This window comes from Ciconia boyciana, chromosome 1, assembly GCF_034638445.1.
Source record: "Ciconia boyciana chromosome 1, ASM3463844v1, whole genome shotgun sequence".
Lineage (NCBI taxonomy): Eukaryota > Metazoa > Chordata > Aves > Ciconiiformes > Ciconiidae > Ciconia > Ciconia boyciana.
Genome location: NC_132934.1, coordinates 16,432,217 through 16,459,975, shown reverse-complemented (window position 1 = coordinate 16,459,975; position 27,759 = coordinate 16,432,217). Strand labels below are relative to the sequence as shown.

The 27,759-nt window shown below is 36.7% G+C and overlaps 1 protein-coding gene across 3 annotated transcripts in view; it reads left to right on the top strand.

Moving 5' to 3' along the window:
* The window catches only part of COG5 (component of oligomeric golgi complex 5), a 192,517-nt gene that overhangs the window by 79,750 nt on the left and 85,008 nt on the right, over positions 1-27,759 (top strand). For all 3 annotated transcript variants that reach the window (XM_072859635.1, XM_072859622.1, XM_072859628.1), the window contains exon 7: positions 1,456-1,586. In XM_072859635.1, coding sequence (XP_072715736.1) covers positions 1,456-1,586 — 131 coding nt within the window. The remainder of the gene's footprint in view (positions 1-1,455; positions 1,587-27,759) is intronic.

Sequence of the window (27,759 nt, the reverse complement as noted above, 5' to 3'; positions counted from 1 at the left end):
CTGGATGCCTTCCTAGACTGCTTTTACATTTCTCTGCAGATCTAATCTAAGGCACCCAGACATGTTCAGGAGTGTTCTTTTTATAAATTTACTTGTCCAGTTCCCACCTAATTTATGTTGTAATTCAGAGTTTTAAGTGGACAGGCGTGTCTGTTCTTGGAGGAACCTAAAGCAATAGGTGTTCTCAGGTCGTGCTTTCCATATTCCAGGAACATGGATTTAAGAGCAGTGGCCATAGTCGGTTTTATTTGCAAAAATGTGCAGTAGTTATGGGTGTAATTGCACAATATTTGAATAATTAGAGTTCTAGCCCACTCTAAGCTGTAGGTCTTCATTAGCCTGAAGGAAGTTGAATATACAGTTCCTGCATCCCAAGTGAGTGTCACTAACAAATCAAAGACATCTGGGAAGAGGCATCCTCCAGCCCTTCTTTCAAAGACAGGTCACTAGTTAGGTTAGGTCAGGAGTGCAAAATCAGGTGAAGAGCCAACAGGAGGGAGCATAGAAGTCAGGGACCTCAGGGAGAGTGAAAACCTCGTTTTTACTCCCTGGGTTGTGTTTTATATCTAAAATTGTTCCATGTGAAAAGCCTAAACAGTCCAAAGAGCAGCCATTACAATGTCGCCCCCTTTAAAATAAAGTGAATGTGTCTGGGAGAAAGAATGTCACAGATTCAAACCTCCTTTGATAAAGGGAGATGGAAGTGTTGGGTTTTCTACTTGCTGGAGTGCTCTCATTTCTAAGTGGCTGTTAGTGAAAGGTAAAGTGATTTGGCCAAATCCACATAGCCAGTGACAAAAGTTGACTTTGAATAGATCTTCTTGCTGCAGTTGCCAGTCCAGCCCAGTAATCTGTAGATGCTCTACTGCTGGTGGTTTCCACGATGATAATAAATTTTGTGATGTTTCTGTGATTAAAAATGAAAAAAAGAAAAAAAAATGTTTTATTTTCTTGCCATTCTTCTGTGTTTGATCCCAAATGTTTAGAAGTGCAATTTAAATATATGAAGTATAATTTAAATCTATTAATATACAATACATCTGGAATTTCAGATCTTAGAGCAAACTATGCTTATTCAAACATCTGATTAGAGAAGTTTAATTATCTGGTTAATCCTTTGGAACAAGGAGATGGCTTCTTGCCCCTTCCTGCCCTGGGACTGAGATTCTGGAGTTCCTAGAACTCGTGCTGTGCACCCCTTCGGCAGTGTCTGGGTCTAGAGAATTGCGGTGAAGTAAATTCAATGTATTCAATATCCAGGTTTTCTTCAGTAATAATCTTTTGATTTTTGTTTTTTCTGGTATAATACGTTACTTTGATGTACTCTATTGTCAAGTGTTGTATGTGCCTTGGAACATGTTCCTTGGAACTAACCGTAACTTCTAAATGTTTTAGCATGTTTAAAATGTTCCATTATCCTATGTCATGCTTATCAATGTTTTGTTGCTTTTATAGATTACCTTTCTCAAGGGATAGATCTCTCTGGAATAGAAGTAATTGAAAATGATCTGCTTTTTATTGCAAGAGCTCGGCTTGAGGTGGAAAATCAGGCTAAAAGGTTGCTTGAGCAAGGTGTGGAGACTCAGGTAAAATACACTTTCTTCTTTACTTCCTTTCAAAAGTGAAGTGTAAAAGTACTCTGAGCTTGATTTCCTTTGTTTTGTGTAGCATTGTCTAATGGAGATTAAACATGAAAAAAGTCTTACATGAGAAATTCTCATACATGAGAATATCCAAAGAAATTGACAAAACTGGCCTTGTACGATATTTGCAAGAATAAAATTTTGCAGGATCTGACCCTGAAATCTGGGAGAAAGTAGGTGCTGATATGAAGAATTTAACTCTAAACACTGTGATAAAAGCTTGATGATTGATAGGACTTTGCATTAAGCACATTGCCAATATTTCCAAGCTTTATAGATAAATCTGAAATATGCAGTTTTTTAAAACTGTAAGAATATTTCTACATTTTAGCTGTGCAGTAATTTATTGAAACTATTTGAAAGATTTCCCATTAAAACTTTAAAGGGCATTTTAATCTTTGAGGTAAATATTCACTGTAGGGAATATCAAAATGAATATGCATAATTACATTAATCCATACTAAATGTAATTATCTACATTTTTAATAACCTGGCTACATCTATTATTTAACTATTTGTAGTATCATTAGTGCTGTCTTCTTGCCTTTTTAAAAATTCATGTTCTTTTGTCTATACTTTTTAGTATTCTTTTTTTTTAAAAAAAGAAGTATTTTAAATCTCCATTACTACAGTAAGGAAAAATCTGTTCAAGTTCGTATCAAATTTGGGTTGTAAATTAGAGAACCAAGAGGATTAGAACGAGACATTTTTATGCTGTTTGTTACCAACGGTTAAAATTACCTGTAAGTCAATATAGCATTTGTCTATACTGTTGAAGGTTGACCTGAAAATAGAACATATACAGAATGGAAAATCTGTTCATTAAATTGGCTTAGTTAGATAATTGAGAATTAAAATTACCAATATGTCTCAAACTTTTACTTAGACCTCTCATTTCAAGTAACTTTCTGCAGTAAGAAATCATGATTGTGGTAAACACCTTTGTCTATTTACTGATAGCAAAATGGTAGGAAAAAAACGCCCTGTTTTTTACTTGATTACTCTTCAAATGTTGAAACTCCTGGCTATATGAGCATGTTGCCAACCTGTGATTGGGCCTGTTACAATCTATGAAGTGTATGCTATGTTAAATAAAGACTGAATGAAGATAGGGCCTAAGAAAAAGCAAGTGGACATTTATTTTAAATGTAGCAAAAGTCTTCATCAGTGTGTACTCTTTCGAGTTTTTCATGTCAGATTTCACCTTCGCTGATAATTTTCTCTTCATATTAAGTACTAAAACGGAACTGACAAAGAAACCCTGGGGAAATCAATCCCACGCCACTTGAAAAATAGACAGATTTATTAGGTGTTCCAGGCTGTATCCAGGTAATCAAGAGATTATTAAAGTATATGCCTGTTGTGCTTTAGCCAGGGGCCTGTTTCTAGCAAGTGGAAGATTGTTTGGAAGAACATTATTAGTGCTTAGTCATATCAGAAGTAGGGATGTTTTCATGAAGAGGTGTTGGGGTATGCTTCACAGGTTTGTTGTTGGATGTGATTCATGGATTTAATGTTGGAAAAATAGTGTGCTTTAGAAAATATGCATGCAGGCATTGCCCAAGAAATCTAGAATTTGAAATATGACTAGCAGATATATGTCTTTGATTCTTATTATTGTAGCTGTCTGTTTTATTGACAAGCTTCTTTACATTTATACTTTGCAAGCCCTGAGATTTCCCTTAAGAGGGCATGGGATCTTCTTTCATGGGATCTTTTCTTCTGCGTTTTGTACCACAGAATTCCTCAGATAGGCTGCCTTCCTGCTAATATCTATTCTGGTAGCCAAGTCTGTACCTTTGAGAATACTGCGTCTGTATTTGTCCAGGTGGTTCTTCAGTTATTTGATATTCATATTTGCAATTGCAATTTTAGTTTTCACCTTTGTTTTGATCTGCTGTGTATATAATACACGAGACCGGTTGCCTACATAACAGTGATCTATATTTCTGTATTTCATCTAGCACTTTTCAGCAATGCCTTAAGAAGAAAGTTAGTCTTATCTCTCCATTTTAGAGTATTTCAGTGTCCACCTGGAAGAGAAGTCGGAAGGGGAAATACATAGTATCTCCTTTTAAGCAGAAGTCATTAGAATTTGGTGAATGTCTTCTCTAGAATTCAGCTTTTTTTTCAGACATGCTGCTAGACATTACTCTGACAAAAAGAACAGAGCTAAAAAGTTTAAACTGCCCCTTTCAACATTTTTGATATATCTCCTTTGTTTAGGTAAGAAACTATTTTTGTTATTTTGATTATTTATTTAATGATGTATAAGTTACATGCTAATGAGCTATGTCCAGATTCTCCCAAATAACCACCAGCAGTAGCACATGAAAACAGATACTTACCTCTAAGTGACACATTGTCTTTTTCTCTGCATTGTAATTAACGTTTTTGTTGCATGTCCATCACTGTAGCATTTGTGTCTTTCTCAGAAGAATTGAAATCTCTCTTTCCCTCTTCCTTTGGAAGTGTGGCATTAGCCATTGACAGCTTCAGAAGTGAAGGCTTCCACTCATGTTCATGGTGGTATCTTTAAAGATGCCATCTGGGTATAAACTAGAAGTGTCTGTCAGCATGTCTAGACTTAACAGGCTTTCATAGAGCTTCCAACCACGCTTGTCTTCCTAATCCTTTTAGAAAGAGTAAGCCCTCTTTGCTCATGTTGACAAAAGTAATACAAATAATGGTAAACCCAATCAAGCAGGTGTACCAGTGCCTGTGGGCAGGTTTTTTATTGTCGTGTATGCTTTGTTACGCACTCCTAGTGTACATAGCACAGACTGATGCTCTTTCGTGACCCACAGAACAGTATCAAGAAAACGGATTCAAACCTCTTCCTTACTGTTTAGTCCTAAACTCCTTGGTAGCTTTCCTTCACGCTGTAAGCAGATTAATGGCAGATAGTATAGAAAGCAGGAGAGGCTGCTTTTAACAGAGATACATCAAGAACTTTTTTAAAGTCACTGTTCCAAGAGAAGAGACAGCAATGTTTTCTGCTTTAAAAAGAAAAAAAGAGGTATATATCCATCTTGCCACTGGCTGAAGCATCCTCAGCATTTCTTTTGCTGACAGGATGAACCCTAGGCTGAGGAATCGAGATTTGCTCTTGACACCACTTCACCCCTTTATTCAACAGCAGTATATTGTATAAAGCAGATCTGAGTAATAAGAAACCACTCAGAACAAGAGAAATTTGTTAAGATTACCATAGCTCAATTCCAGGTAGAACACTTTTGCCAGACACAGTGTTGTGGCTGCTATACTTACAAAGAAGAAAACTTCATCTGTAACTTAGCTCACGCTTCAAACCTTTTCTGCTGCATATTGTCATGCTTAGTGTGGGACTTACAGCTCTTACAGCCAGGGATGCCCAAACTTAGTTCCATCAGGTAATGATAAAGTTGGTAACATTAGGAGCCGGGTCATGTGTGTGCAGAAAAAAAGTGCATTTCTATCTCCTCTATGTTTACTCATCTGAAGAGGTAGCCCTAGTTCTGAGCTAAGTTCACTGCTTTAACAACAGTTATGGGTCTCCTCTGCGTAAGAAGGATGGATTTTTGCTCATATGTGTGAAATGGGTTAGGAACCTATGCTCTTGCTTTTGACTTTACCAATACAAACTTTAGTAATTAGTTAGGATGAGGATGGTGAGAACTATGGTATCATTAAAGATTGATTAAGATATAAAATATCCATTAGGTCAAACAAGACATGGTGTGGAGATGAGAGTGGAACTCAGATTTCCTTGGGTTTGCACCTTAAGTACAGTTTATCCTTCTGTGTGTTACAGAAACATTCTGTATCTTTGACCACAGATAGTAAAAATTTTCCTGCTTTGTCTCCTGGAGTGATCTATAGGTGTCTGACTATTTTTTTTAAGGAAGGTTTTGGATAGATTATGTGATGTTTGTCACCCAGTTTCCCTTATTTAAGGTGTGGGCAAATTTGTTTTCCTGCCTAGCATGGATCTGGAGAGAGTTAAATTCACTGATAATTCACTGAAATTGTTCTGGTGATGATGTAGTGAAGTTTCCTGATCATGTTAGAGAAAGCAAAAAAAAAAGTGTAAGTTTAATAACTATCCTTTGTCCAAATGAATGTTAAATTGTGTCTGTGGTTTTTTTTGATACATAGATTTTTTTTTTTTCCCCCAAAATGAAGAGCTTTATTGATTAAGAATAGAGAGGGAATAAATAGATGCCCTCTCTATTCTTAATAAATAAATTCCCTCACAGAATAGAGAGGGGAAAAAAACCCAACAGAAATAAATCCTAAACTCTACTTCTGCAAGATGTTCAAATGCTGGATTTGTATACACAGGATAAGTATGTAAACAATACAATCTGAACAAAAATGTCTCAATTAATTTCAGTGTAACATCTTTATACTATTGTCACTTTGGGGGTATTTTTAATTTTCTTACTGGAACTCATTGAGTAGAATTTGTTTTGTGAATTGTTCTGTTTTGCATTCTTTTTCATACTGAACCTTTCCTCTAAGTTGTCATCTCTGGGACAAGTACGGCATTTTTTTTTCGCATTAAAAAATTATTAATTAGATGTATATGCACAATTGTGCTTGAATAACGCTATTTAGCGCCTGAGAAAAGTGATGGGAGGATGGAGTATCTGCATAATTAACCAGTTGTCTGGAGGTGATTATCAAGAAGTTGCTCAATTTATCTCAGTTCAGGGTTCCCTAGGATAGGTGCTTATGTAGTACATCTTGCAGTGTTATGGCAAAATTGGTGAAATTAATCTGAAATCTTTCATAGACCAGCATTTAGTCTCGTGTTAAGGATCTGTAACAATCGGTTACAGAAGTCGTCTTTGTTATCCCCAAGGGACTGGAGGGGAAAGTATGCACATAATTGACCGTTTTTCTGGACATGATCATCAAGAAGTTGCATAATTTATCTCTTTTCAGGGTCCTCTGAGCTGAGTGCTTATGTAGTACAACTTGCAGTGTTACGGCAAGATTAGTGAAATTAATCTTAAATCCTTTGTAGGGCAGTGTTTAATCTAACATCAAGGATCCTAAACAATGCATGCTCTTTATTATCCTGTGGCAGCATTTTCCAGTTGTGCAAATGCATTTGGAGGTGTTTGAGATATTCAGCTATTAAGAATGGCTGGCATTGGGCTCAGTTTTTAGCTTTTTCGGTGAAACTTGCAAAAAGATGATAATGTTGCGTTCTTGAGTTACTTCTAATTGTAACTGCCAAAGGCGTGGATGGCTCTTGCAGCGCTACTGTCTGGGCAAGGTCCTGTGATCTTGGGTTTTTCATTTTCAATCTTGCATACTTTAGCAAGAGTACATGTTTCACTGAAACATCCTTTTTTCTAGATTAGTTTATGACATTTTAACACTTTGATTTAAAATCAAAGTATGCTTGCTAGTTTTTGCTGGTTTAGTGTCATCTTCAGATTTGAATGCTTTATAGTAAAATGGACTGTGCAAGTATATGAGTATGCTGTCTGAAGTTGTTGGCTCCATGGAGACGTGCTTGACTGTAAAACAAAGTCTAATGTCATAGGAGAATGTCACTTTGTGTGCCCCACGGTTGCGTAGTGGGCCTCTTAATGTTTATCTTTAGTTCATTTAGCTTAGGATGTTTTACATTGCCTACACTGATGTACTGTGCTAGTCGAAACAAATATTTTAACTTCCAGATGTTTTTACCTGCCCTTTGCTGCTTTTACATACTAGCTATCATATTTTGTCATACCTTTTAAATAATATAAGCCATCAACGTACTTCAGAATGTCAACGGAATTGATTCCCGTTATGTAGATGTGCATAACTGCATCTGTATGCATAATTACAAAATTATCATTATAATAGCAAATAAAGTAGAAAAATATGAGCAAAGAAATCCTCCAATTTGGCACACAACCAGTCATCTTTTTATCCATATACTGTAGGTTAACCTCATAAAAAGTCTGGGAAAACTAGTTTAAATGCTTCTATTATTTCTACTTTGAAAGCTAGAAGATGGAATTTAACCTCATCACTGTCAAAAATTTAACCAATATAGTACACTTTAGGCAGTAGATGTTATGTTTCCTTATTATTCCACAATCTTGATTCCCTGGAGGAGATCCTGATGGAAACTAGACTGAGACAGCTATTTCATAATAAAGTGATTGACTGCAATATGATATGGAAATGGAAGGCATTTTTGATTATTCAGTTTTAAGTCAATTACCTGAATCTAGAGTAAGACGACTGAAGTATTATCTGTAAAAAGAAAAACTTGAACCTGTTTGCTACTTTTGGCATAGGGTGAGGGTGGTAGCTATAGTTAACTTTAAATCATCTAGTTTTGCTTAGTGAAGACAGACGATGAGATCCAAAGATTTTTATTTAAATTCACGTTAGCCACCCATTTTACTGCTTTTGTAATTCTGATGTAGACAGAGAAGACTTATTTCTACACATTATAGCTGTCATATTGGCTTTCGTTGTAAAAGATCACAATGGCATTTGAGTCTGTTTAATTAAAATCCTACTAGCTCATACTGTTTCTGTCTTTTCTTTTACAGTAGTTCTGTATGCATATAGAGAATTTTCTCTTTATGTGTTTATATATCTTTACAAGTTTTACTCTATCCTAACCTTTAAGTTTCTTTGTCACAGAAACATACTCATGTTGCATTATTCAATTTTATTTTTCATCTTCAATATTATGGTTATGGTTTTCATGATCTTGTTAACTTGCTAAATCAAATTCCTTCACCTGGCCATCTGGTGCATGGCACTACTGAAGGAGTTTTCAATAAATCTAAATTATTTCTTCCTTAAACGATTCTGTTAAAATGTGATATAGCAATGTATGGCTCATCTAACAATCAAAAAATATCTTCCAAGTATGTGTCAGTTATAACCTACATCTGAATGGTAAACTTCATGGGGATTAACCAAACCTTATGAAATTTCCCCTTTACTATTCTGGTCTAAAAAGAGTTCATTTTATCTTAAAGTATGATCTAATGGAACTGAAATGTTAACTGTGCTTCAATAATTCAAAATCACCAAGCTAAACACTAAGCATGAATTTATATACCTCTGAACTATGGATTAAAATAAACCACAGATTTCACTGCAACATAATCGGCTGATACTGGTATAACCTAGAATATCCTTTCAGTTTCCATAGGAACAGATGATAGAATGTTTTGAATCTTGGAATAGCTAAAATGAATGTCTGGCTTCAATATAGTTCACTTTTATTTTGCAGCTTGCAACCTCTGCATGTAAGGCCTAAAAATGTGCATTAAAAAAGAAAGGTGGAATATTGACATAAGACATATTAAAATGTTTTTAGTAGCAATAGTAATAACAACAACAACAATAATAATAATAAATTACTTCTAAGGTGTTTCTGTGCATAATTCTTTAGGCGTTAGCTCTGTGGTTTATTATACAGGTGCAAAAAGTATTTCCAAATCCATAGGAAAAGAGAAACTATTAATTATTCCTACGTGTTAATGCCTTTTTAAATGTTTTACAACAACAACAACAAAATGTGTTGTGTAGCTCATCTCATTGCTTCATCTCACTGCGTTACACTGTATAGGTATATTTTCTCATTGGAACCATTTGTACAACACAAGAAAGAACTTCATGTAGCCAGAAAGAAAAGTTCAGCAAAACTTTAGTGGAATATATAGTGTGTTATATAGGTGACTATGGCAAAAAATGATAATCCAAGAAAAGGCAAGGAAACATGCTACCTGTAGTAGTACTTGTTTTATTAGATGTTTGACATCTCTTTCTTAACAGGTCATGTTGCTAAATCAGAGAAGATATGCTTTGAGTGTAAAAACATTAACAAGATTTAAAAGATATGTCTTTGAGATTAATGGATATGTAAGCCCGATATTGATGTGGAGGGAAAATACGGAGGCCTTGTTAACAAACCATTAGGAATCTAAGTGCCTGTAACCTAAGGCCTCGTGAATGCTGGTACAAATGATAGCGTGTGACTGACTGCTCAGTACTTGGGCTCTTTTCATTTGTTATAACTCCAGCATTTAAGATACTTGATCTTTAAAATATTTTGTGTGTGGAAACTAGGATGGTACCGAAAGCAAAAAAGAAAAAAGGCAGAAAGAAAAAAGAAGCAAAATAAGGAAGAAGTAGCAAGTTAACTTGTGATAGTTTCTCTTGTCAGTGCAACAGGTTTTTGGTTTGTGAATGGAGCTACACTGTGCTAATGTAGTTCAAATAGTAACTTTTTCAAATATCCGTATTCCAAGATTATTTTCAGCTACCGTTAATATAGAAGATTTACGAGAGCTGTAGTTATTGGAACATATGGGCAAGTTTAATAGCAACATTTTGAAAATAGAAGGATTTTCAAATAAAAGTAATATCTAAGGCTTTCCTGCTCAGTATTAGAATATAATTTACTGTTGTAAATGTGCAGAGGACCCTGTGTCACAAGTTACTTTCTGAATATTGATCCTCTTTTATTAATGGTTCTGGTTTGCACTTTTGCACCATCTTTTAGAAAATTCCTCACAAACTGTGTAGTAGGTGGTTTAGGCAGGTATTAGCAAACCTCATTCTGCAGGTGGGCAAATATAGAGAAGTTCTAAATGACAAGAATTAAGCAGGAAGGTTCTTAACAAAGTATTTGAGTTTGCAAGTTTCTATGGTTTAACAATTAGGCAACACTGGCCCTTTTTAACAGGCTTTGTTTCATGAAAATAACATTTTTTTCTTAACTAGATCCTGGAAGCTTCTATTTTCTTACCCAGTAATATCTACAACTGTAATTGTTTATCTTTTGAAATATATTGCTGTTAAAGTAGAATAAGCGTTGTAAGATGAATGTAAGTTTTAGTGCTTTAACTTATGTCCAGCAGAAAGTTTCCGGGTGCGGAGTGAGGATAAGGGACTAGCTAATTGGGCATCGAAGGGCCCCTCGCCTTCCCTCAGCCGCCTTTCCCAATTAGTAACTTTTGCTAGGAGTTTACCTTCCCAGCCCTGGGAGGGGTACGTGGCCAGGCAGCTATGCAGCGCCTTCACCTGCATTTGACTCCACATCTGCTTCTGATAAACTTCTGCAATATTCAGGGTCAGGTTTGGTCCTTCTGAAGTTGAAAGATTATTATGCACCAGATATTGAAGTAACAAAGTGTCTATTAGTAAAACAAACAAAATGCACAGGTTTTCTTTTTTGTGAGGAGGTAGTATTGGGAGATATTTTGTCACAATATAATAGGGGCTGTGATTCAGGTTATGCTTTCAACAAAACCTTCAAATTTAATTAGGCCCAGGTTAGAGAACATTTTTTTCCTGTCCTTTGGATTTTTTTTTTCTTCAAATCATATTAAGGCAGAGAAATGAGACATGAAACTATCATTGTTTCCCAGATTTGGATTGCCTGACTACGTCCACTAGGGTGATGGCAATGGCAGCAGCTTCTATCACAGTACCTAGGCATGTATATGTTCAGGATTAGGGCATACTGCCATCCTATCTTCCTCCGTCCTTCAGCTGTATACCATCATACTTCCATTTCCCTAGGCCTCAGAATGCCTTCAAAAGCATCGAAATTAAGAAGTCCCCTCACACGGGCCATCTTGCTGTCATACCTCTATTGATTTCCAAACTGTGACCCCAGCTGAACCTGCCCCCTGCCATGTGAGAGCCCTATATTTGTGTCTGAAGTGCTCCTGCAGATCACACCACAGCTCAGGCGAGCACAGGGAACGGCCGCCTCCTTTGCTGCTAGTGTCCCCTGCACCCCACTGGAGGAGGCGTTGGCTCAGGGGTTTGGGTGGCTTGGCCAAGAGAGTAACGTGTCTTGTTGATCATCTGTTAGTGCTCTTGGCTAGTAATTGTACGTCTGCTGGACACGTGTTCCACAGAGCAGTTTTCGTCAAACTGCAAAGCAGACAGCCCCAGTGAGATGTTGTCAATAGCAAATGAAGCATGAAACAGCCTTCCCTTTTCCCTTGCCTCGGTGGCAGGTAGTACGCTGTGGTGTAAGGAATTCATAATTAGATGATATGAGGCATGGGCTAAAACTTTAAGGTGCACAGGCACCAACTTTAAGCAAATATTGAAAATAGGAGAAAGCAGGAGACTGCATTTTGAGGAAAAAACCTGCTTGGATACACACATGCATATTTAATCAGTCTTCAATAATTCATGTAATATTAATGTGATGCATATGGTAATACAATGTGGTTTAGTAATGTTTTTGGCTGAAATTCTAATACCTAATTGGGAATTGTTGCCTTTTTAAAATATCTTAAAATTATTTGGGAAGAGTTAGAATTAACTTAAGTAAACAATAATATTACTACAACTATGTCTGCTACACATATTTAACTGCAAATAGTTTAGTCCTTAAAGTCATTAAGGTTTTATTAACTGAAAACTGTGTCTGATTTTCCACAAATATTTTTGTGTCATGATCTCTTTTAATGCCTTTCCCAGAGAATTCATCGCTATCTAAACTGTCATTTTTTCCTTTATTGTTTTTCTTCTGACAAGGTGCTGCTTTGTATTTGCTAGTCTAAATTAAAAAAAAAAAAGACAGCTGCAACAAATAGCGTAAAATGCAGCTTTATGTTACAAAAACAACAAAAAAAGGGAGACACTTTTTGCTGCTCAGTTTTCTAGGTTTCATAACAATTTATACGTTTATGATATTTTACTAAACTGATGAAGTTAAATTTGTATCTTACCTTTCTACACTTGACCCAGTTATATAATATGATAAAATTCCCTAAGTTTTCATTAAATGGACTTTGAAGAATTTTGGTAGCAACTCTTTGGTTCAGAGCTCTTTGGTTGAGCAATTACTTGGATGATCAGTAACTTAAATCCTGAGGCAGGTCCAGCATTTCTGCTGGGTAAACATGTTGGAACTGCAGAAGAAAGGAAAGCATAGTAATTTTTGAAGAGATCTCATGCCAGAGATCCAAATGTGCAGATTTTTGCAGGTCCACCTGATTTATTTTCAGAGATGTAGTTTTGTCCCATATATAGTGTGCTTTCCAGAGTGAAAGGCTTTATAACTCAGCAGGGAGCGATGAAGTCCTCGGTGAATACTGTTGGGAAAACAGGACTACTTGGGAAGTACCTGAGCATGTGTTTTAGAAGCTCAGAGTTTAGGGAGCATCTCTACAGCACAACAGAGGTAAAATAGTAGCAAAGATGGCCATGACAGTGTTTTCTTTAATCTAGCCAGAATTAGTTCATGCCAAAATATATCCTTTGTACTCCGGTTGCTGAACCATGCTGAAGCGTGTACTACTGTTGCTGCCTCTGTTAGTCTTAAGGAACATAAGCGTGGAAGCATGTGCCCACGCCGCAAGCTAGATGGGCAGCGTGCTGATATTTTCGTTCTGCTCTCTTTGATCATAAAGCATACATGTAACAACGGTTATTGGGTGCTGATACGTATTCCCTCTCCAGAGCTCAAATGGTGCTTATTTTTGTGCAACTCTTTCCTTCCAGGAGTGGGGAAGAAGGGAGGCTGGAAGATGAACTGCACTCAGTCTTTCCCCCTCCCTCCTCCAGCACTGTATGTGAGCAAAGCTAAAATGTATATGCATTTGGGGAGGAATGTGTGCCGGAGTAGGAGTTACCAGCGAGGAGGATGGGAGGGTGCCATATGTTCTCCTGCACTGCAGGTTTTACTCTTCCCTGGAGCCTTGTTTAGAAATCCTATTGATTTCTTGTCCAAAAAAAATTTAGTTGTCTTGCAGTTCTTGGTCAGTATTGTAGAAGATTTGGCTATTACTGCTTAGTGTTACTATCCTTGCAGTTATTGGGATGTAAGCACTGACTTATTTGAGGAAAGCCTAAGTCACCTTGTTCTTTAGATGAAGGATTTTCCTGAATTCAGATCTAGGTCAGTATTTGTTTATTATTATTATTGTTTTTTTGGGTACTACATATTGAAAACCACATTCCTGAAGCACGTATGTATCACCCAGTAGAAACTTTTGGTATGACATTAATGTTACTCAGTTGCTTTTTGCTGCAGGTTTTTTTTCTGCTCAATGAGATGTTAATGCATGAGGCCTTTTTCACTCTGTCTGTCTTTCTACTTGACCCTTGTTTTATCCCCTTTTAAAATGCTAACTAGGAATCTGAGTTTCAAAGCCCTCTGCAAATAAATACAAGCAATCTTTCCACATACTGAAGACTTTTTCAGTTGCTGTGTTGCTACAGGCCATTCTTCTATACATTTGGAAAATTCACTCCCCTTAATTAAGCATCAGCACTTCCAACACACCTTAGGATTAAACTTAACCTACCTCATGATCAAGGATGTTTTTCTCCTTAATCGTAGAATCATAGAATGCTTTGGATTGAAAGGGACCTTTACAGGTCATCTGGTCCAACCCCCCTGCAAAAGAGCAGGGACATCTGTAACTAGATCAGGTTGCTCAGAGCCCCGTCCAACCTGACCTTGAATGTTTCCAGGGATGGGGCATCTACCACCTCTCTGGGCAGCCTGTGCCAGTGTTTCACCACCATCATTGTAAAAAGTTTCTTTCTTAAATCCAGTCTAAATCTGCCCTCCCTTAGTTTAAAACCATTGCTCCTTGTCCTGTCACAACAGGGCTTGCTAAAAAGTCTGTCCCCGTCTTTCCTACAGGCCCCCTTTAAGTACTGGAAGGCTGCTATAAGGTCTCCCTGCAGCCTTCTCTTCTCCGGGCTGAACAACCCCAACTCTCTCAGCCTGTCCTTGTAGGAGAGGTGCTTCAGCCCTTGGATCATTTTCATGGCCCTCCTCTGGACTCGCTCCAACAGCTCCATGTCCTTCTTGTGCTGAGGGCTCCAGAGCTGGACGCAGTACTGCAGGTGGGGTCTCACCAGAGCGGAGCAGAGGGGCAGAATCACCTCCCCTGACCTGCTGGCCACGCTTCTTTTGATGCAGCCCAGGATACGGTTGGACTTCTGGGCTGCGAGCGCACATTGCCGGCTCATGTCCAGCTTTTTGTCCATCAATACCCCCAAGTCCTTTTCCGCAGGGCTGCTCTTGATCACATCATCCCCCAGCCTGTATTGAAACTGAGTATTAATACCAAGTAGCATTCTTCATGGAGACCCTCTGATAGTGTTCTCATATACAGCACAGTGGGAAAGCATCACCGTGTCGAGTTTATGTTGCTTCAGTGCAGGTTATAAAGGAATCATAAAATTAATGAGTTCATAGACTTCTATAGTGAGCTAAGAAACCTCATGCTCATGTAGTCTGACCTGTGTAGTGCTGGACACAGACTTAAATTCATTAGACGGTGAACTGTTAAGGTGTGAAGAATAATAACTACTATGAGCTGCAAATTACATTCTAAAGCAGGGGATTTGATAAGTAGTTAACTTTTATTGGAGTGACCAGTCTTGAATTTTAAAAGAAATTGTATAGCCATGTAAATAAAGTAGTCTTTGCTCTGAGGTCGTTGACACAGCAAAGCTGCTGCAAAAATAAAGTGGATCATTGAAATAATACTCTGGCCGGTGAACATCTGAAAATTGATCTCATGCATATTATTTTAAAATGCAAATTTGTTTATAATCAGGTCTATATTTATGTTCTCTATTCAGTTTAGAAATCTTACCATTTTATAGAACATCTTTAGGATTTTCTCTTCAGAGAAGGTAGGTTTTAGCATAGCTTTTAATTCTGTTCAGAGATTTTTTTTTTACTAATTCTAAAAGAAGTGATAAGAACTTTTAAAAAACATTAGGTTGTTGGCTTTCACTAAAAATTAGATCTTAGATTAGTTCTTTAGTCTACAATGGAAGTCTTTCTCCCTACACTGGAAGTGCCTCATACATTGTGCCTTGATACTTGTATATGGAGGAGGGAACTTAATCCCACATCTTGATAAATAACTGTACCTAGATATAATTTCTCTTGCACACTAAACTCCTCCTGTAAAGACTATTTTCATGGCATCTGTATACAATTTGTATGAACACATGATTAATTCCCTTTTTTTCCTTGAAAATTATACTAGTAAATACAGTGTGCCCCAGGTAAAAGTCCTAAACATTCTAAAACGCCGACATGTTTCTCACACATACTACTATTATGCATTCCAATTTCTATAAGGGATGTTTGCATCTTTGTTTTCCGTAACACATTGTGGCCTTACTTGTATTTCATGGTAGTTAAGTGCACAGTTTATGTGTCATTCAAACAAGGGAAAATAATAGGAAGATAACAGCTGAATTTTAATAATGGATGAGGAATTGAATTGTAATTGCAGTAGTTTTCCTAAAGCCATTTTAGTTAAAGATCTCTGTCAACAATCCCTTTGAATCTTTTATACATATGAAAGTTTTTTACCTTGGCTCTGAGTATTTAGAGGAGGTCTGGCAAAGCTAATTTCTGTTTCTGTTTAGAGTTCAGAATCTGTTTTCCATTTTCCTTCCATCTTGTAGGCCTCTGTCTTAAAGTTGGTGTAATTTTGCGCAAAGCGTGAGTCAATAAAGAACTTGACCACTAAGTAGTGGCCATTCATATGACTGCTCTGCAGATTCTGGGCAAGATCAAGCAATTAATATTATTTGTCATCATTTTTTAGTGTTCATTTCTACCTCTAAGTTTGTGGGTTTCTTTGGGGGGGGGGTAAATTAAAGTTAAAGTTCTAGTTATTGTCCTCATCTCATGCATTAGACCAGGTTGTTCACTGATGTCAACTAGCACATCTCTTTTGTAGCCAAAACCTGCCATTCAGGTTCATAGAAGTGGAGACTTTGACATAGAATTAATGAAAACCTGGCATGCTGTGTGATTGTACGTATCTGCTAAGAATGTTATTTTAACTGAGAATTTATTGAATTTTGTCATTGAGGATCATTGTTGTTCTTGTTTTGAAATCACAGGGAGTTTTCACACAAACTGTAGTGTAAGCATGTATATGCTTTTGCATAGCATCCAGTTACACAGCAGCATCACATGTGAAACTTAGATTGGAGCACTAGGCATATTGTAGCAGTCAGCCAGTAATGTTGAGAGGTAGCCTTTTTTTATCTCCCTGACTTGGGATAAAATTACAGACTAGTGATACAGGCACTGTATTAATGTTTTTAATTAAAGACAGAGATCTTTTTTTTTAAATATATGCCCCTAAACTGGAGATACCTCATGTTGATTGTGAGTGGAATTCATATTCCATATGCCTTAATATGACATTTCAGTTTGTACAGACTACTGTGTCTTTGCTTCGTGAATTCTAAGCCTGTCCCCCTGTAGAAGTTGTGTACCGTGATGATTTATTGTCATCTGCAAATTTTAATAATCCTGTCATCTCTTCTGCCTTTTTCAGGTCCATAAGTGAGAATGTTGAATAGTACCAGAGTTAGGACAGACAATGGGAGACACAGGTGTTCAAGTGTCATACCCTTTCAGTTTTGAAGTGAATCTTATAAACGCTCTTTGAGTAGGGTTATCCCACCCTATTCTTGATGTCTGTCTTATGGCAGCTCAATCGAGACCACGTTTTCTTGGCTTACTTGAGAGAAAGTCACTTAAGATAGTGTCAGCCTTGTTTCAAATCAAAACATATTATATCTCCCATTCAAAGGTACGTTACTCTGTCACAGAAATGAATTACTTTGGTTTGGCATGAGTTGTTTCTGCCAAAGCCATCTTGGCTATTATTTAGCACCGTATTAAAATTTCTGTGTGCATATCAAAAGGTAATTTAACTGTGCAGTCAAATGTAAATAAGTTATTACTTTGTAGCAATAAGACTATATAATATTACAGTGCTGTTTGATGGTGCAGTTTTGAAGAACAGAAATGTAATGTATGAGATGCTAATTTCGGAATACCTCCAGTGTTAATGACTTTGTTATATGAGAGCTTTAAACTCGTTAATGTCTTGTTTGGATTTCAACTCAAGTTTCTGGGAATTTTCTCAAGTAGGTTGGTCATTAAGGTACTTTCTGGACCTAAGTAGTGGAGCATACTGTAATTAATAAACTTGCAATCACTAAATGTAAAATGTGCTCTTGAAGTACTACAACTTGGATAATGAAAACATTTACAACCTATATCATTCATGGAGAACAATAGTACTCCTTAATATATTTTGCAATGAATCAGTGAGCTCTCTTCTCCTTCTTCATCCCCCGCTGCTGACAGTTATTTTAAGATCAGAATTAATACTTATGTATATACAGCTCCTGTAAATCAGATGGATTAAAGAAAAAAAAATTTTTGACAATGCTGAAGCCGAAGTACATTTTCTAAGGTGGGTTACACATCAGCTGTAAATGTATAGCAGAATTCTTCTGTAATAAATTAAAGTGTTTCTGAAAAGCCTGGATCACTTGCTAGCTAGTAAGCATATTATTCTGCTCATTCTAGTCTTTTACTTCTGTACATAGCTGGGCACATCCAGTTAAGAAGTGGGAACAGACATTTTTGTGGGATACTATAGTTGGCTCTCTGACAGCCAAATGGGATGATAAAATGGAACTAACATCATCTACTCTGAAACTTTTTTTAAAAATTCACATAATTGAATACAGTTTCTGACCAGCTGTTAAGTTGGATGTGGAAGTGTGTGCATTCTAAAAGAGTTTCATATTACCTCGTGGGATGTAGCCATGACTCATTATAGCTTTTCTGTTTTTGTTTTCTGGAAGTCACCACTTTGAAGGCTGGTTAATGGATTGGGTGGGCAGTTGCTGTGTGACAATTCTCATCGTCTTATCAGGTGATTTGCGCCCTGAATTGTTGAAGTCACATTTACTTCTTTTTCTGCTTTTTCTGTCTAATCACACAGGTCAAAATTTGTGAATGGGTCCTGGTCCATAGTCCCTACAAAAAGGGGGGTAGGCAACTGGTAAAGTTTTCCTTGGGGTTTCAGTTTCTTTTTTGTCAGAGGAGTTTGAATCTTTGACTTTGAAATCTTTGCACCAAAACGCTCCATTTCTTGAGCTCATGACAGCAAAATTTATCTCTACTTATAGCTGTGACTCTGTTAAACTATTTTAGAAAACTGATTTCCTGCTAATTGAAACTTTGTATTTTTAGATAGTATGTCTATGCCTACATAATTTGTGCATGTTACAGGGAGAAATGTGCTAGAAATAATGAAGGTTAAAGTTTTTTACCAGCGATTATCTAAAGGTACAATAAGCAGCAATACATTCCTGAAGGTTTTCATAAGCACAGAGCTAACACAAACCCAACGATTACTGGTCCTACCAGTTGAGGGAACAATTAAAAACATTAAAGATGGTGCTGAGAAGCTGCTTTCCTTTTTTCTTTCTTCTTCTTTCTTCTTTCTTTCTTCTTTCTTTCTTCTTTCTTTCTTCTTTCTTTCTTCTTTCTTTCTTCTTTCTTTCTTCTTTCTTTCTTCTTTCTTCTTTTCACTTATTGAAAAAGTAGTTGGGGAAAATACATCTACTTTTCAAAAAATCAAAATAAAGGGATGTAGAAGATATTCATATAATTATGTAAATTGGGAATGTGGCCAAATTCAGAATACTCTAAACTGTACTCACTCTGTCTCAGTAATAGGATTTAGAAGAATTTCAGGAAAGAGCACAAGAAAGTTTAGGAATACAAAAAAAAACTGTCAGAAGAATAAAAATTGAAAATATTGAGGTTATTTAGTTTATAAGGCAAATAAGTTGGGCAAACAAAATATATATAAGCATGTAAAACAGTGACTGATACAGAGAAGAGAAAGTAGAATCCTTTAGACTTCCAGTTTTCTAGCCAGGTCATACAATGGTTGTCCAACAGAAGGTTGCAACAGAACAGTAAGCAACTTCTGTGATGTGTTTCTTACAAAAGTCACAACTTAACAGTAAGAAAATTGATTTGTTAAATATTAAGATTAGTACCTATGAAAATGCTAATACAGGACATCTCTGAAACAGTGACATTTAAAATGTAAATTTCAAGAATTTTAATATGTGTCATTTATGGACAGTAATTCCATTTAAAATCGGACAAATCTCTGAAGAGGTGTCTGTATCTCAGAAAAGGTACAGGGATCTGTCTCTCAAGAAAATTTTACAGAACTTTGTTCCTTTTAGTTTTCAACATTAGTTCACACTCAAGTTAATGTAAAATCACTGGTGTGTTGTAGAGGCTTGAACAATACTTTTGTGTCATGAGGAGCTTTGGTTAATTATTTGTACAGTTAGCTTTAAAAATAAAGTACACTTGGTCATAATACTCATGTGCTATTGCTCTGCTTTCTCAGTAATGCTAGAGAACTCAAAAAATGCAAAAAGAGAATAACAAAAATTGCATTACCATTATTTTTGTAATAAACTTTAGAAGAAAAATTGTTAACCACTAGTAACTTCTTTGCTCATAAGAATATTAGGCTACGTATGCCTGCATTTAGGAACAAGGACATGCCAACATGTGTTTTGTCTCTTGAAAACAGTGAAGTACTGAAAAATCCAAATGGTGTTATTGTGGTAAGGTGTTCACATGGAAGTATTCTTGTATATTCTGTAATTTACTTTTTTTCAAGGAGATCTTCAACAGCATTTCAATGCTTACTACCTGTTTCACAGGCATTGATGATCTTTACAACGATGTGAAGGCGTGTTTATATGACAGCTTGCTAGGTTGGAGGAAAATAATGGATTTTTATCAGGAGGTGAATTACTTTTGCTTTACTAGCTTCTTATACTATTTATTAAGTAAGATGACAATATTTTAACAATGACATTGTTTTAAAAATAAAACTCTTTGTCATGCTTTAATATGTCCATAATGCCAAGACTTGGCTGGCATACACGGCATCAAGAGGTCAGTGAAAGATGACTTGTGGTTATAGTGTAAGTGCGCAGAGATTACAGCTTAACTGAGTAATGCAGTAATTTTGTTATATTCTGCACGGTTAGGAATTTAATAGCAGTTACCCAAGTACTTAGTTCAGTAGGTTCCCTTTCATAAATAATAGTCATAGTAGGCCCAGATAAACAGAGAAATCTTGAGTTCTCAAACAGGTATCTTCTGACCAAATTGGTTATAATGAAAAATAAGCATTAAAAGACACTTTAACTTATGCATATATATAAAATTAATCCTCAGTTGCTGACTGCGGCAAGTTAACCTCAGCTGTGTGCTTGTACATAAGAGATGTCACACGGTTTATCCAAATGACATTGTCACAGGAAATAGCTATTATTAGCCCAAACGTTTCCCTTTTAGGAATCCATTGGAACCTGATCCTGCCTATTTGAGCTTATATTGATACAAGACCCTGAAAAGGTCATGCCCTTTTATTACAAAATCTTTTGCCTCTCTTTTTTTGCTTGAAAAAGCAGGCGAACAACACCTGAACGTAATTATGCCCTCTGTCTTGCAGATGACCCAAACAAGTATTTATTCCCCAAGAAAGTTATATGACGTCTCTGATGTAGAGTTTTTGTAAAAGAGATATCATATTAGGTGTCAGAACAATTCTACAAATTTCAAAGGTGTTGTGAGGAATTCTGAGAAAATGTGTGTAGGGCCAACCTAGGGTTCAGTTAGCTTGAACCCAGCCATTTGGAGCTGTGAAGCCAGAAATTTCTGCAAGAGTTAAGAATCTGGATGCTAAACATACAGTTTGATGACTGTTTTTGTTAGGATAGGCTATCTGACATTGAATGAAGTGTAGGAAAATAGGTATTCCTTTTGTCTGTAGCCATACAAGAGAATGGATCTGACTCTGAACAAATGCAAATTATAGGGTTTTTTGGCTTGAGGTCCAGCTGGTTTTTGTACCCTCTTGAGCCCTTTTAAATGCAATGTTAAGACTTAAAACATATAGTAGAAACAAGGCTGAGCATTGAAAATGCTGGTTTCAGTTTTCCTTAATGAAAAACATGCCATGTTGTGGGGTATAAATCCATGTTTAAATTACATCTCCTTGGACAGTCATCTTAACGCCTACTGATGAAATTCAGCAGTTTACTGATGCTTGAGCCAAACCAACATCCTTCAGTACAAGAATTGTTCCGTCATTATCATCACTGCAGGGTGAAAGATGATACCTTATATAGTATAGTTTACCATACTAGGTCAGGATTAGAGTTACTCCTTCAGTTCTCATTGGCCATTTGGAATGGGTGCATAGGACCATGCAACACTTAAGCCTGGAGAAGAGGCCAATGTATTTTAGGATTTATTCTTACATTATCAAATCATCCTTTGATCCCTTAGAAGGTTAAAGAATATTTTATTGTCCTTGAGATTTTTGTATGTAGACAGACACAAGCATTTTCCCTGAGGTAATGACTCAACAAGCAAAGTTCAAATGATCAGTAAGAAACCGTAATTTCTTCAATGCTGCCTTATGTGCTCTGTCAGCAAACAAGGAGAGTGAACAAGGATTCATCATCTCCCTGGAGAAACAGGACAAGTCAGTAAGGCAAGTGGAGGATTTTTTTTTTTTTTTTTTTTTTTTGGCTGAGATCAGATCATAGGAATCCTTGCCATAGTTTGTCTTAAGTTTGCCAAAAAAATGAGAAATTGTAGTCTGTCATTCTAGAATGGTACATTTTTGGAATATAGTGCAGATTGTGCACTTCATCTTCTCAAAATAAAACTTTTTTTTTATGTTTCTGTGACACTCCTTTTTAAATTACAGGGATGAACACAAAGGCCAACTACTTAGTATATTTTGCTAACAGATCCCTCTCCAGGGAATAGGCTCATGAACCAGGATTTAATTCAGAAAATAAAATAAGCCTAAATTACTGTAATCAGTGAATTTTTGTTCAGATTGATGATAAATGAGCTGATACTCTAGAACTTTAATATGATCATCAATGTCTGGAAGGATACTAAGGATCAGATGGGTAAAGAATGAGCAAAATACCTAAAGCCTTCTGAAGTGACAACTGTCCATGAGGAACAAACTAACATCTTATCATTTTATTGCAAACAACAAAGCCACTGCTTCTGTGGCTGTCCTGAGTATGTGAAGGATGTCGTAATTTTTTTTCTCCAGGCTTAGTCAATAGATAGAAGGCCTGTAGGAGAGATACCCATTTGTAAATCAAGATCTGGATCTAAAGTCTATCAAGAGGATCAGAAGTGTACCTGGATGGCTGGGAAGCTATGGGTGATTACGGATGATAGCATGATTACAGTGTGTTACTGACTTCTGTAAGCTAGAGGTCAGAGGGTGTAGTGTTTGTGTAACTAAGAAGCCTTTATCTGCTTATTAATCTTCTTACAACTTGAAAAGTTAAACTGTATATAGTTACTTCTTTGGCTTAAAGCTACCTATGTGTTTCTGCATAGAATGAGATGTGACAAGACAGCTTGCTGTGGGGTGGTAAAAAGCTGACATGTTTCTACAGTTCATTTATTTTGTATGTTTTGTATGGCTTGTAGAGCAGTCCTCCCTGTCTTGACCCTCTCACAGCCTGTTGACTGAGTCTATCCATGCTTTAGACTGAGTTTTGGTGTTAAATAATTGTCGATAACTGCTTTTCAGTAAACCTCTTGTGTTTTAAATATACTCAGAACTTGTCTCGGTCTGATACTAGACCAACTGATGCTGGAGTCAGAACTCCTAATCAAATGTTTATTATTTCTTGTAATTGTTAGACGTTTGTGAATATCCCACATAATTCCACCCCCCAAAAACCCGAAGAGCTAACTGTGCAAAAGCACTGTTCAGTAGCAAACCTTTTAATGGGCTGTGGTTAACCGTGCTGTTAAATGGGCTGTTTTGAGTAGGTTCAACCACTGATGATTTTTGTGTAAAGATTCCCCTCTTCAATTCTTCCAAAAAATAATAGTGTGAGACCACTTGAAAATACTCTGACTACTATATGCTTATTATTTGGTTAGATCCAACTTTAGAGAAGTACTCTTAGGTCATCTTTGAGATTATTTGTTCCTGACCAAAATTGTTTGATTTGCACTTAACTTCCAATAATCAATACTAATAGAACAATTCAAATGGATCAGTTTATTATATGACAGTGAAATAGATCCAAGTCAGGAGAGACCGTTAAATCACTTTATCTGACCTCTGCAACTTGACTTTATTTCAGCTAGAGCATTTTATCCTCAAGAGATGTGCCACGATCCAGATAATATGTATGTCAGGGAACTGGCAGGGTGAAATATGCCCTTGCAAGCAGTCTGGAGGAAGAGTAAGGTGAAATCCTGCAAAAATTAACGCTACTGATCTTTGAGAAATATTCCTGTCAAGGGAATAGTCTGCCAGCCATTAGAGCATTCTCTATGGCCTGAAGAGGAAGAGGTACCTGATCCTTTTCCCTTGGCGTCTATCTGATGTTTGGTAAGAATCTGTGAAGCGAGTTATGCATTGGAGAATATTGTTTCTGATCTGCTGTAGGCAGAGGATCTTAAGTTTGAAAACTGATTTAATTACTGCTCTGCCACAGACCTGCACGTGGTATGAGGATGTAGAAAGCAAAGCAGAGCTGCTTTTTTTCTCAAAAGCTGCAAGAGAAGATTTATGGAATGCATAGTTTCACAAATATACACACATGAAGGCTAAAAAGATCCACTAAAACCATATTACTGTCTTTCACATTTTGGTCCTTCCCAACTGTTATTCACTACTGCTGTAGACTTTCTCAGGAAACATGTGTTTTACATGGCCTCAGAAGTATTTCATAGTGCACTCTCTTTAGAATCTATTACCTTTTGAAGAAATGTTCCTTGGTAAGTAAAGAAAGACTAAAGAGTTTAAAAAGTAATCTCGTATTTTCACTTACCTTTAATTTTCTCTGGAATAATTAGAAGTTGTTTTGTCTGGTTAGTTAAGTATTAGTAAAAATAAACTAGAGGAGAGAGAAGACAAGGAAGGTGTCAAAAATATCTGAACATATAGTTGAATATAATCTATGGTTACAGTGAATGGATATGGTAGGCTTTTCAGTGGAAAAAAGGCCAGTTTTGATTTCCAAGGATTAAAGCACATAAATAAAAGTTATTTAATTTTGTGGTAAGGCTTTATGTTATTTGTCTTAATCCAGCCTCATAACAAGCAGCAATGTGTCATCAGAATTAGTACATAAATTACATTTGTTTTTTCTTTGTTTTGCCCTTTTTGTATCAAGCCAAAGGGAGTTGGGCACTCTTTTTACCTTTTCTCAATCCGTGGCTCATCTTTCTCAGTTTGTCTTTTGGGATGCTGCTGTTTGCCTCCTCCTTCCCAGCTGTTCACTAGAAGATTTAGGACTGAAGCCAATTCATTTGCTTTCCTACTTTATTACCAAAAATGGCAAAATTTTGCCAATGTTGTCATTTTCCCACTTCAATAATAGATAATAAAGTTGCACATGGGAATTTTTGCATATCTTCAATTTTTTGAGTGTGGGTGGAATACTATTTCAGGCTCTTACTCTGAAATGCTAAAACATGAAAGACTGTATTATGTATTTTTTTTCCATGATAACCAATATTTTTAGCTTATTTCTGATTCATCTGAATCGGGATAAGCTATCAGAGGCACAGAAACAAATGGTCATGTATATGCCCTGGGTTTCCTTTCTCTAAATAACTCGGGAAGACAAAGTGTTTGAGGCACTTGCTGTGTAGAGAAGAGAGAGCAAAACCCCCCAAACTTCTGGGAAATGTATGTTTTTCATTTTGCATTTTACCAGAGGAGGAAGTTTCTTGACATCAGCTGTAATTGAGTTTGATAGGAACTAGTTTGTCTTAATCCAGCCTCATAACAAGCAGCAACGTGTCATCAGAATTAGTACATAAATTACATTTATTTTTTCTTTGTTTTGCCCTTTTTTCTTTTTGCATTTTAGCAGAGGAGGAAGTTTCTTGACATCAGCTGTAATTGAGTTTGATAGGAACTAGTTTATATCTGTGGAAGACAAATTCTATTGAATTTAAAGACATTTAAATACTATATTGTACAGGGTGTTTTGTTTTAACTGTATTTTTAAATGCTGTATAGCTTTATTAGAAAATGTTTAGACAAAATTTTTTTAAAAGACTAGTGGAGAGCAAAAATCTGTTCAGATTCCTATGCTATATCCAGAGCCAGGTATGGACATTATGAGGAATTACTAAAATAAATTATCTGGAAGTAATAAACTCTGGCACACCATATAGCTGATGTGAAGAGATCTGCAGTCTTCACACCAAATTAACATTGAATATTGTACCATGTGTATGCCTTCCTGCTCCGACTTTGCGATGTAATCATATGACTTCCACCATGTGTCCTTCAGATGAAGGTTGTCTCCACTCTTATTAGTGAAAACATATGTCACTATAAAGCAGTTTTGTTTAAGAAAGACTGTGAATTGTAAGTTACTACAGATTTTGAGGTGGAAGGGGAGTATGGCATATATGATTCAAGAATTCCTGCAACTGTGCATATAATCTCCAAGAGCTACAGGACATTTTTGTGGAGGAGATGCAATTTGATTTAAAGAATTAAAAACAAAAAAAAGAAAAAAGGATTAACTAACCTATCAATTAATTTACCTGTTAGGTTGTTGGGTTTTTTAAGGCAGAAAATGTTTGTCTTTTGTTCCTTGCCATCAGTAATGGAAGCTCGTTGTAATATAGGCATACCCACTATCCATTGAAGATGTACTTCTGAAAAATGCAATGCTAGTGTTTTGACAGGTAGCAACGCAATTTTCCTTGCTGTAGTCAATGTAACAGGGTGCAGATGTGTGTGGGTACTTCAAATACATAGAGACAAGACCTGTGTTGTGGAGGATGGGCATGCAATGGCAGGGTTTTCAGGATCGTCAGCTGGAGGAGGTACTGGCTTAGCAGCAGCTGACTTTTCTGACCAGACTGTCACTCTGAAAGAGCGAGCTCAGCTGCTTCCTACACAAGATTGGTTGCCCAATTTTCACTTATTACTGTGGGCATTCTTGCATTCTTCCTCCTTATCGCTGTACAAATCATCTTCCTCAGAATAATCAAGATCAATTAAAGCAGTCAAAGATTGAAAGACTGAAAACTGGGGGTTATTGCAATGATTAGCAGCAATATGGGGTATTAGGTGATGGGTGACAGAAGTCTGAAACTAAACATGTTGATGAAACAGATAGTGGAGTGTTCCTTTACCACTAAACAGTCATGTTGCTGGGGAATGTCAGCAATTAGATATTAGGATAATCAAGAATTAGTGCTTTTGGAACACATCTTGGAGGGTAATAGGTCTTTTAAATACTTCTCAACATTCCCAGTCATGTTGCTATGTTAATATTTTATGTTTCTGAAATGAAATGCCTTTCTGAGGTAACAATTCTCTTGGCCTCCTAAATGTATTGACTGAATTTTAATTTTCCTTCTAACAGCTTTGTTAAAATACATTAGATACCACTTAAAAATGGTAACGTGTCACAGGAATATGTAGTACAAGAAAAAGACTAGGGTCTGATAGTTCAAAGATTTGACCTTTGTTTCTAGAACTTTTCAGCTACTACCTTTAATCTTTAAAAGGGCAAATTTTGGAAGGTATCTAGTTTGACTTTCAAAGAAGGGACTGGATGCTCGAAGAAGATATGTAACTTATTATCTTCTGGAAAAGAGAAATAGTTCTCTGACAATTCCAGGAGGTGATCAGAAGAGAGTGTTCTCCTGCCACAGAATATTCCACCTCAATGTAGTTCTTTAGGTTATGGATTTTAAACAGCTGATGTGTGTGCCAAGGATGATGTACTGTTGTGGCAATGAACCTTTGGTCTGCAGGCCACGTGTAGCCCCTCAGGACAATTGACCCAATGTGATATCTGCTTCTGAGAACTCACTGCATGCTGGGACGTGTGACGATGATAGCTGCTTCCTCATGGCTAGCGTCTTCCATGATGGTCTCTAGTGCTTCCCTGACACATCACTATGCACAGGCTTTTTTATCATGTTGCATGTGTGAACACAGACACACACACACGCTCACACACACTTTCTTGGTGTCCCAGACATGCCTGATAACAGTACGTGTGCTGAGTCAACTTCATCATCAGCACAGATTTCTCAAGAATGAGTCCTGTCAAACCAGCTCAGTTTCCTTCTGTTGAAGGGTGATCAGTTTAGTGGACGGAGATGTAAAAGGTGGGGTCTGATATTTTGCCTGTAATACTTTTTACCTGTGGCATTTTCAAATTCAAACTGAGGAAGGACAATCTAGATGCA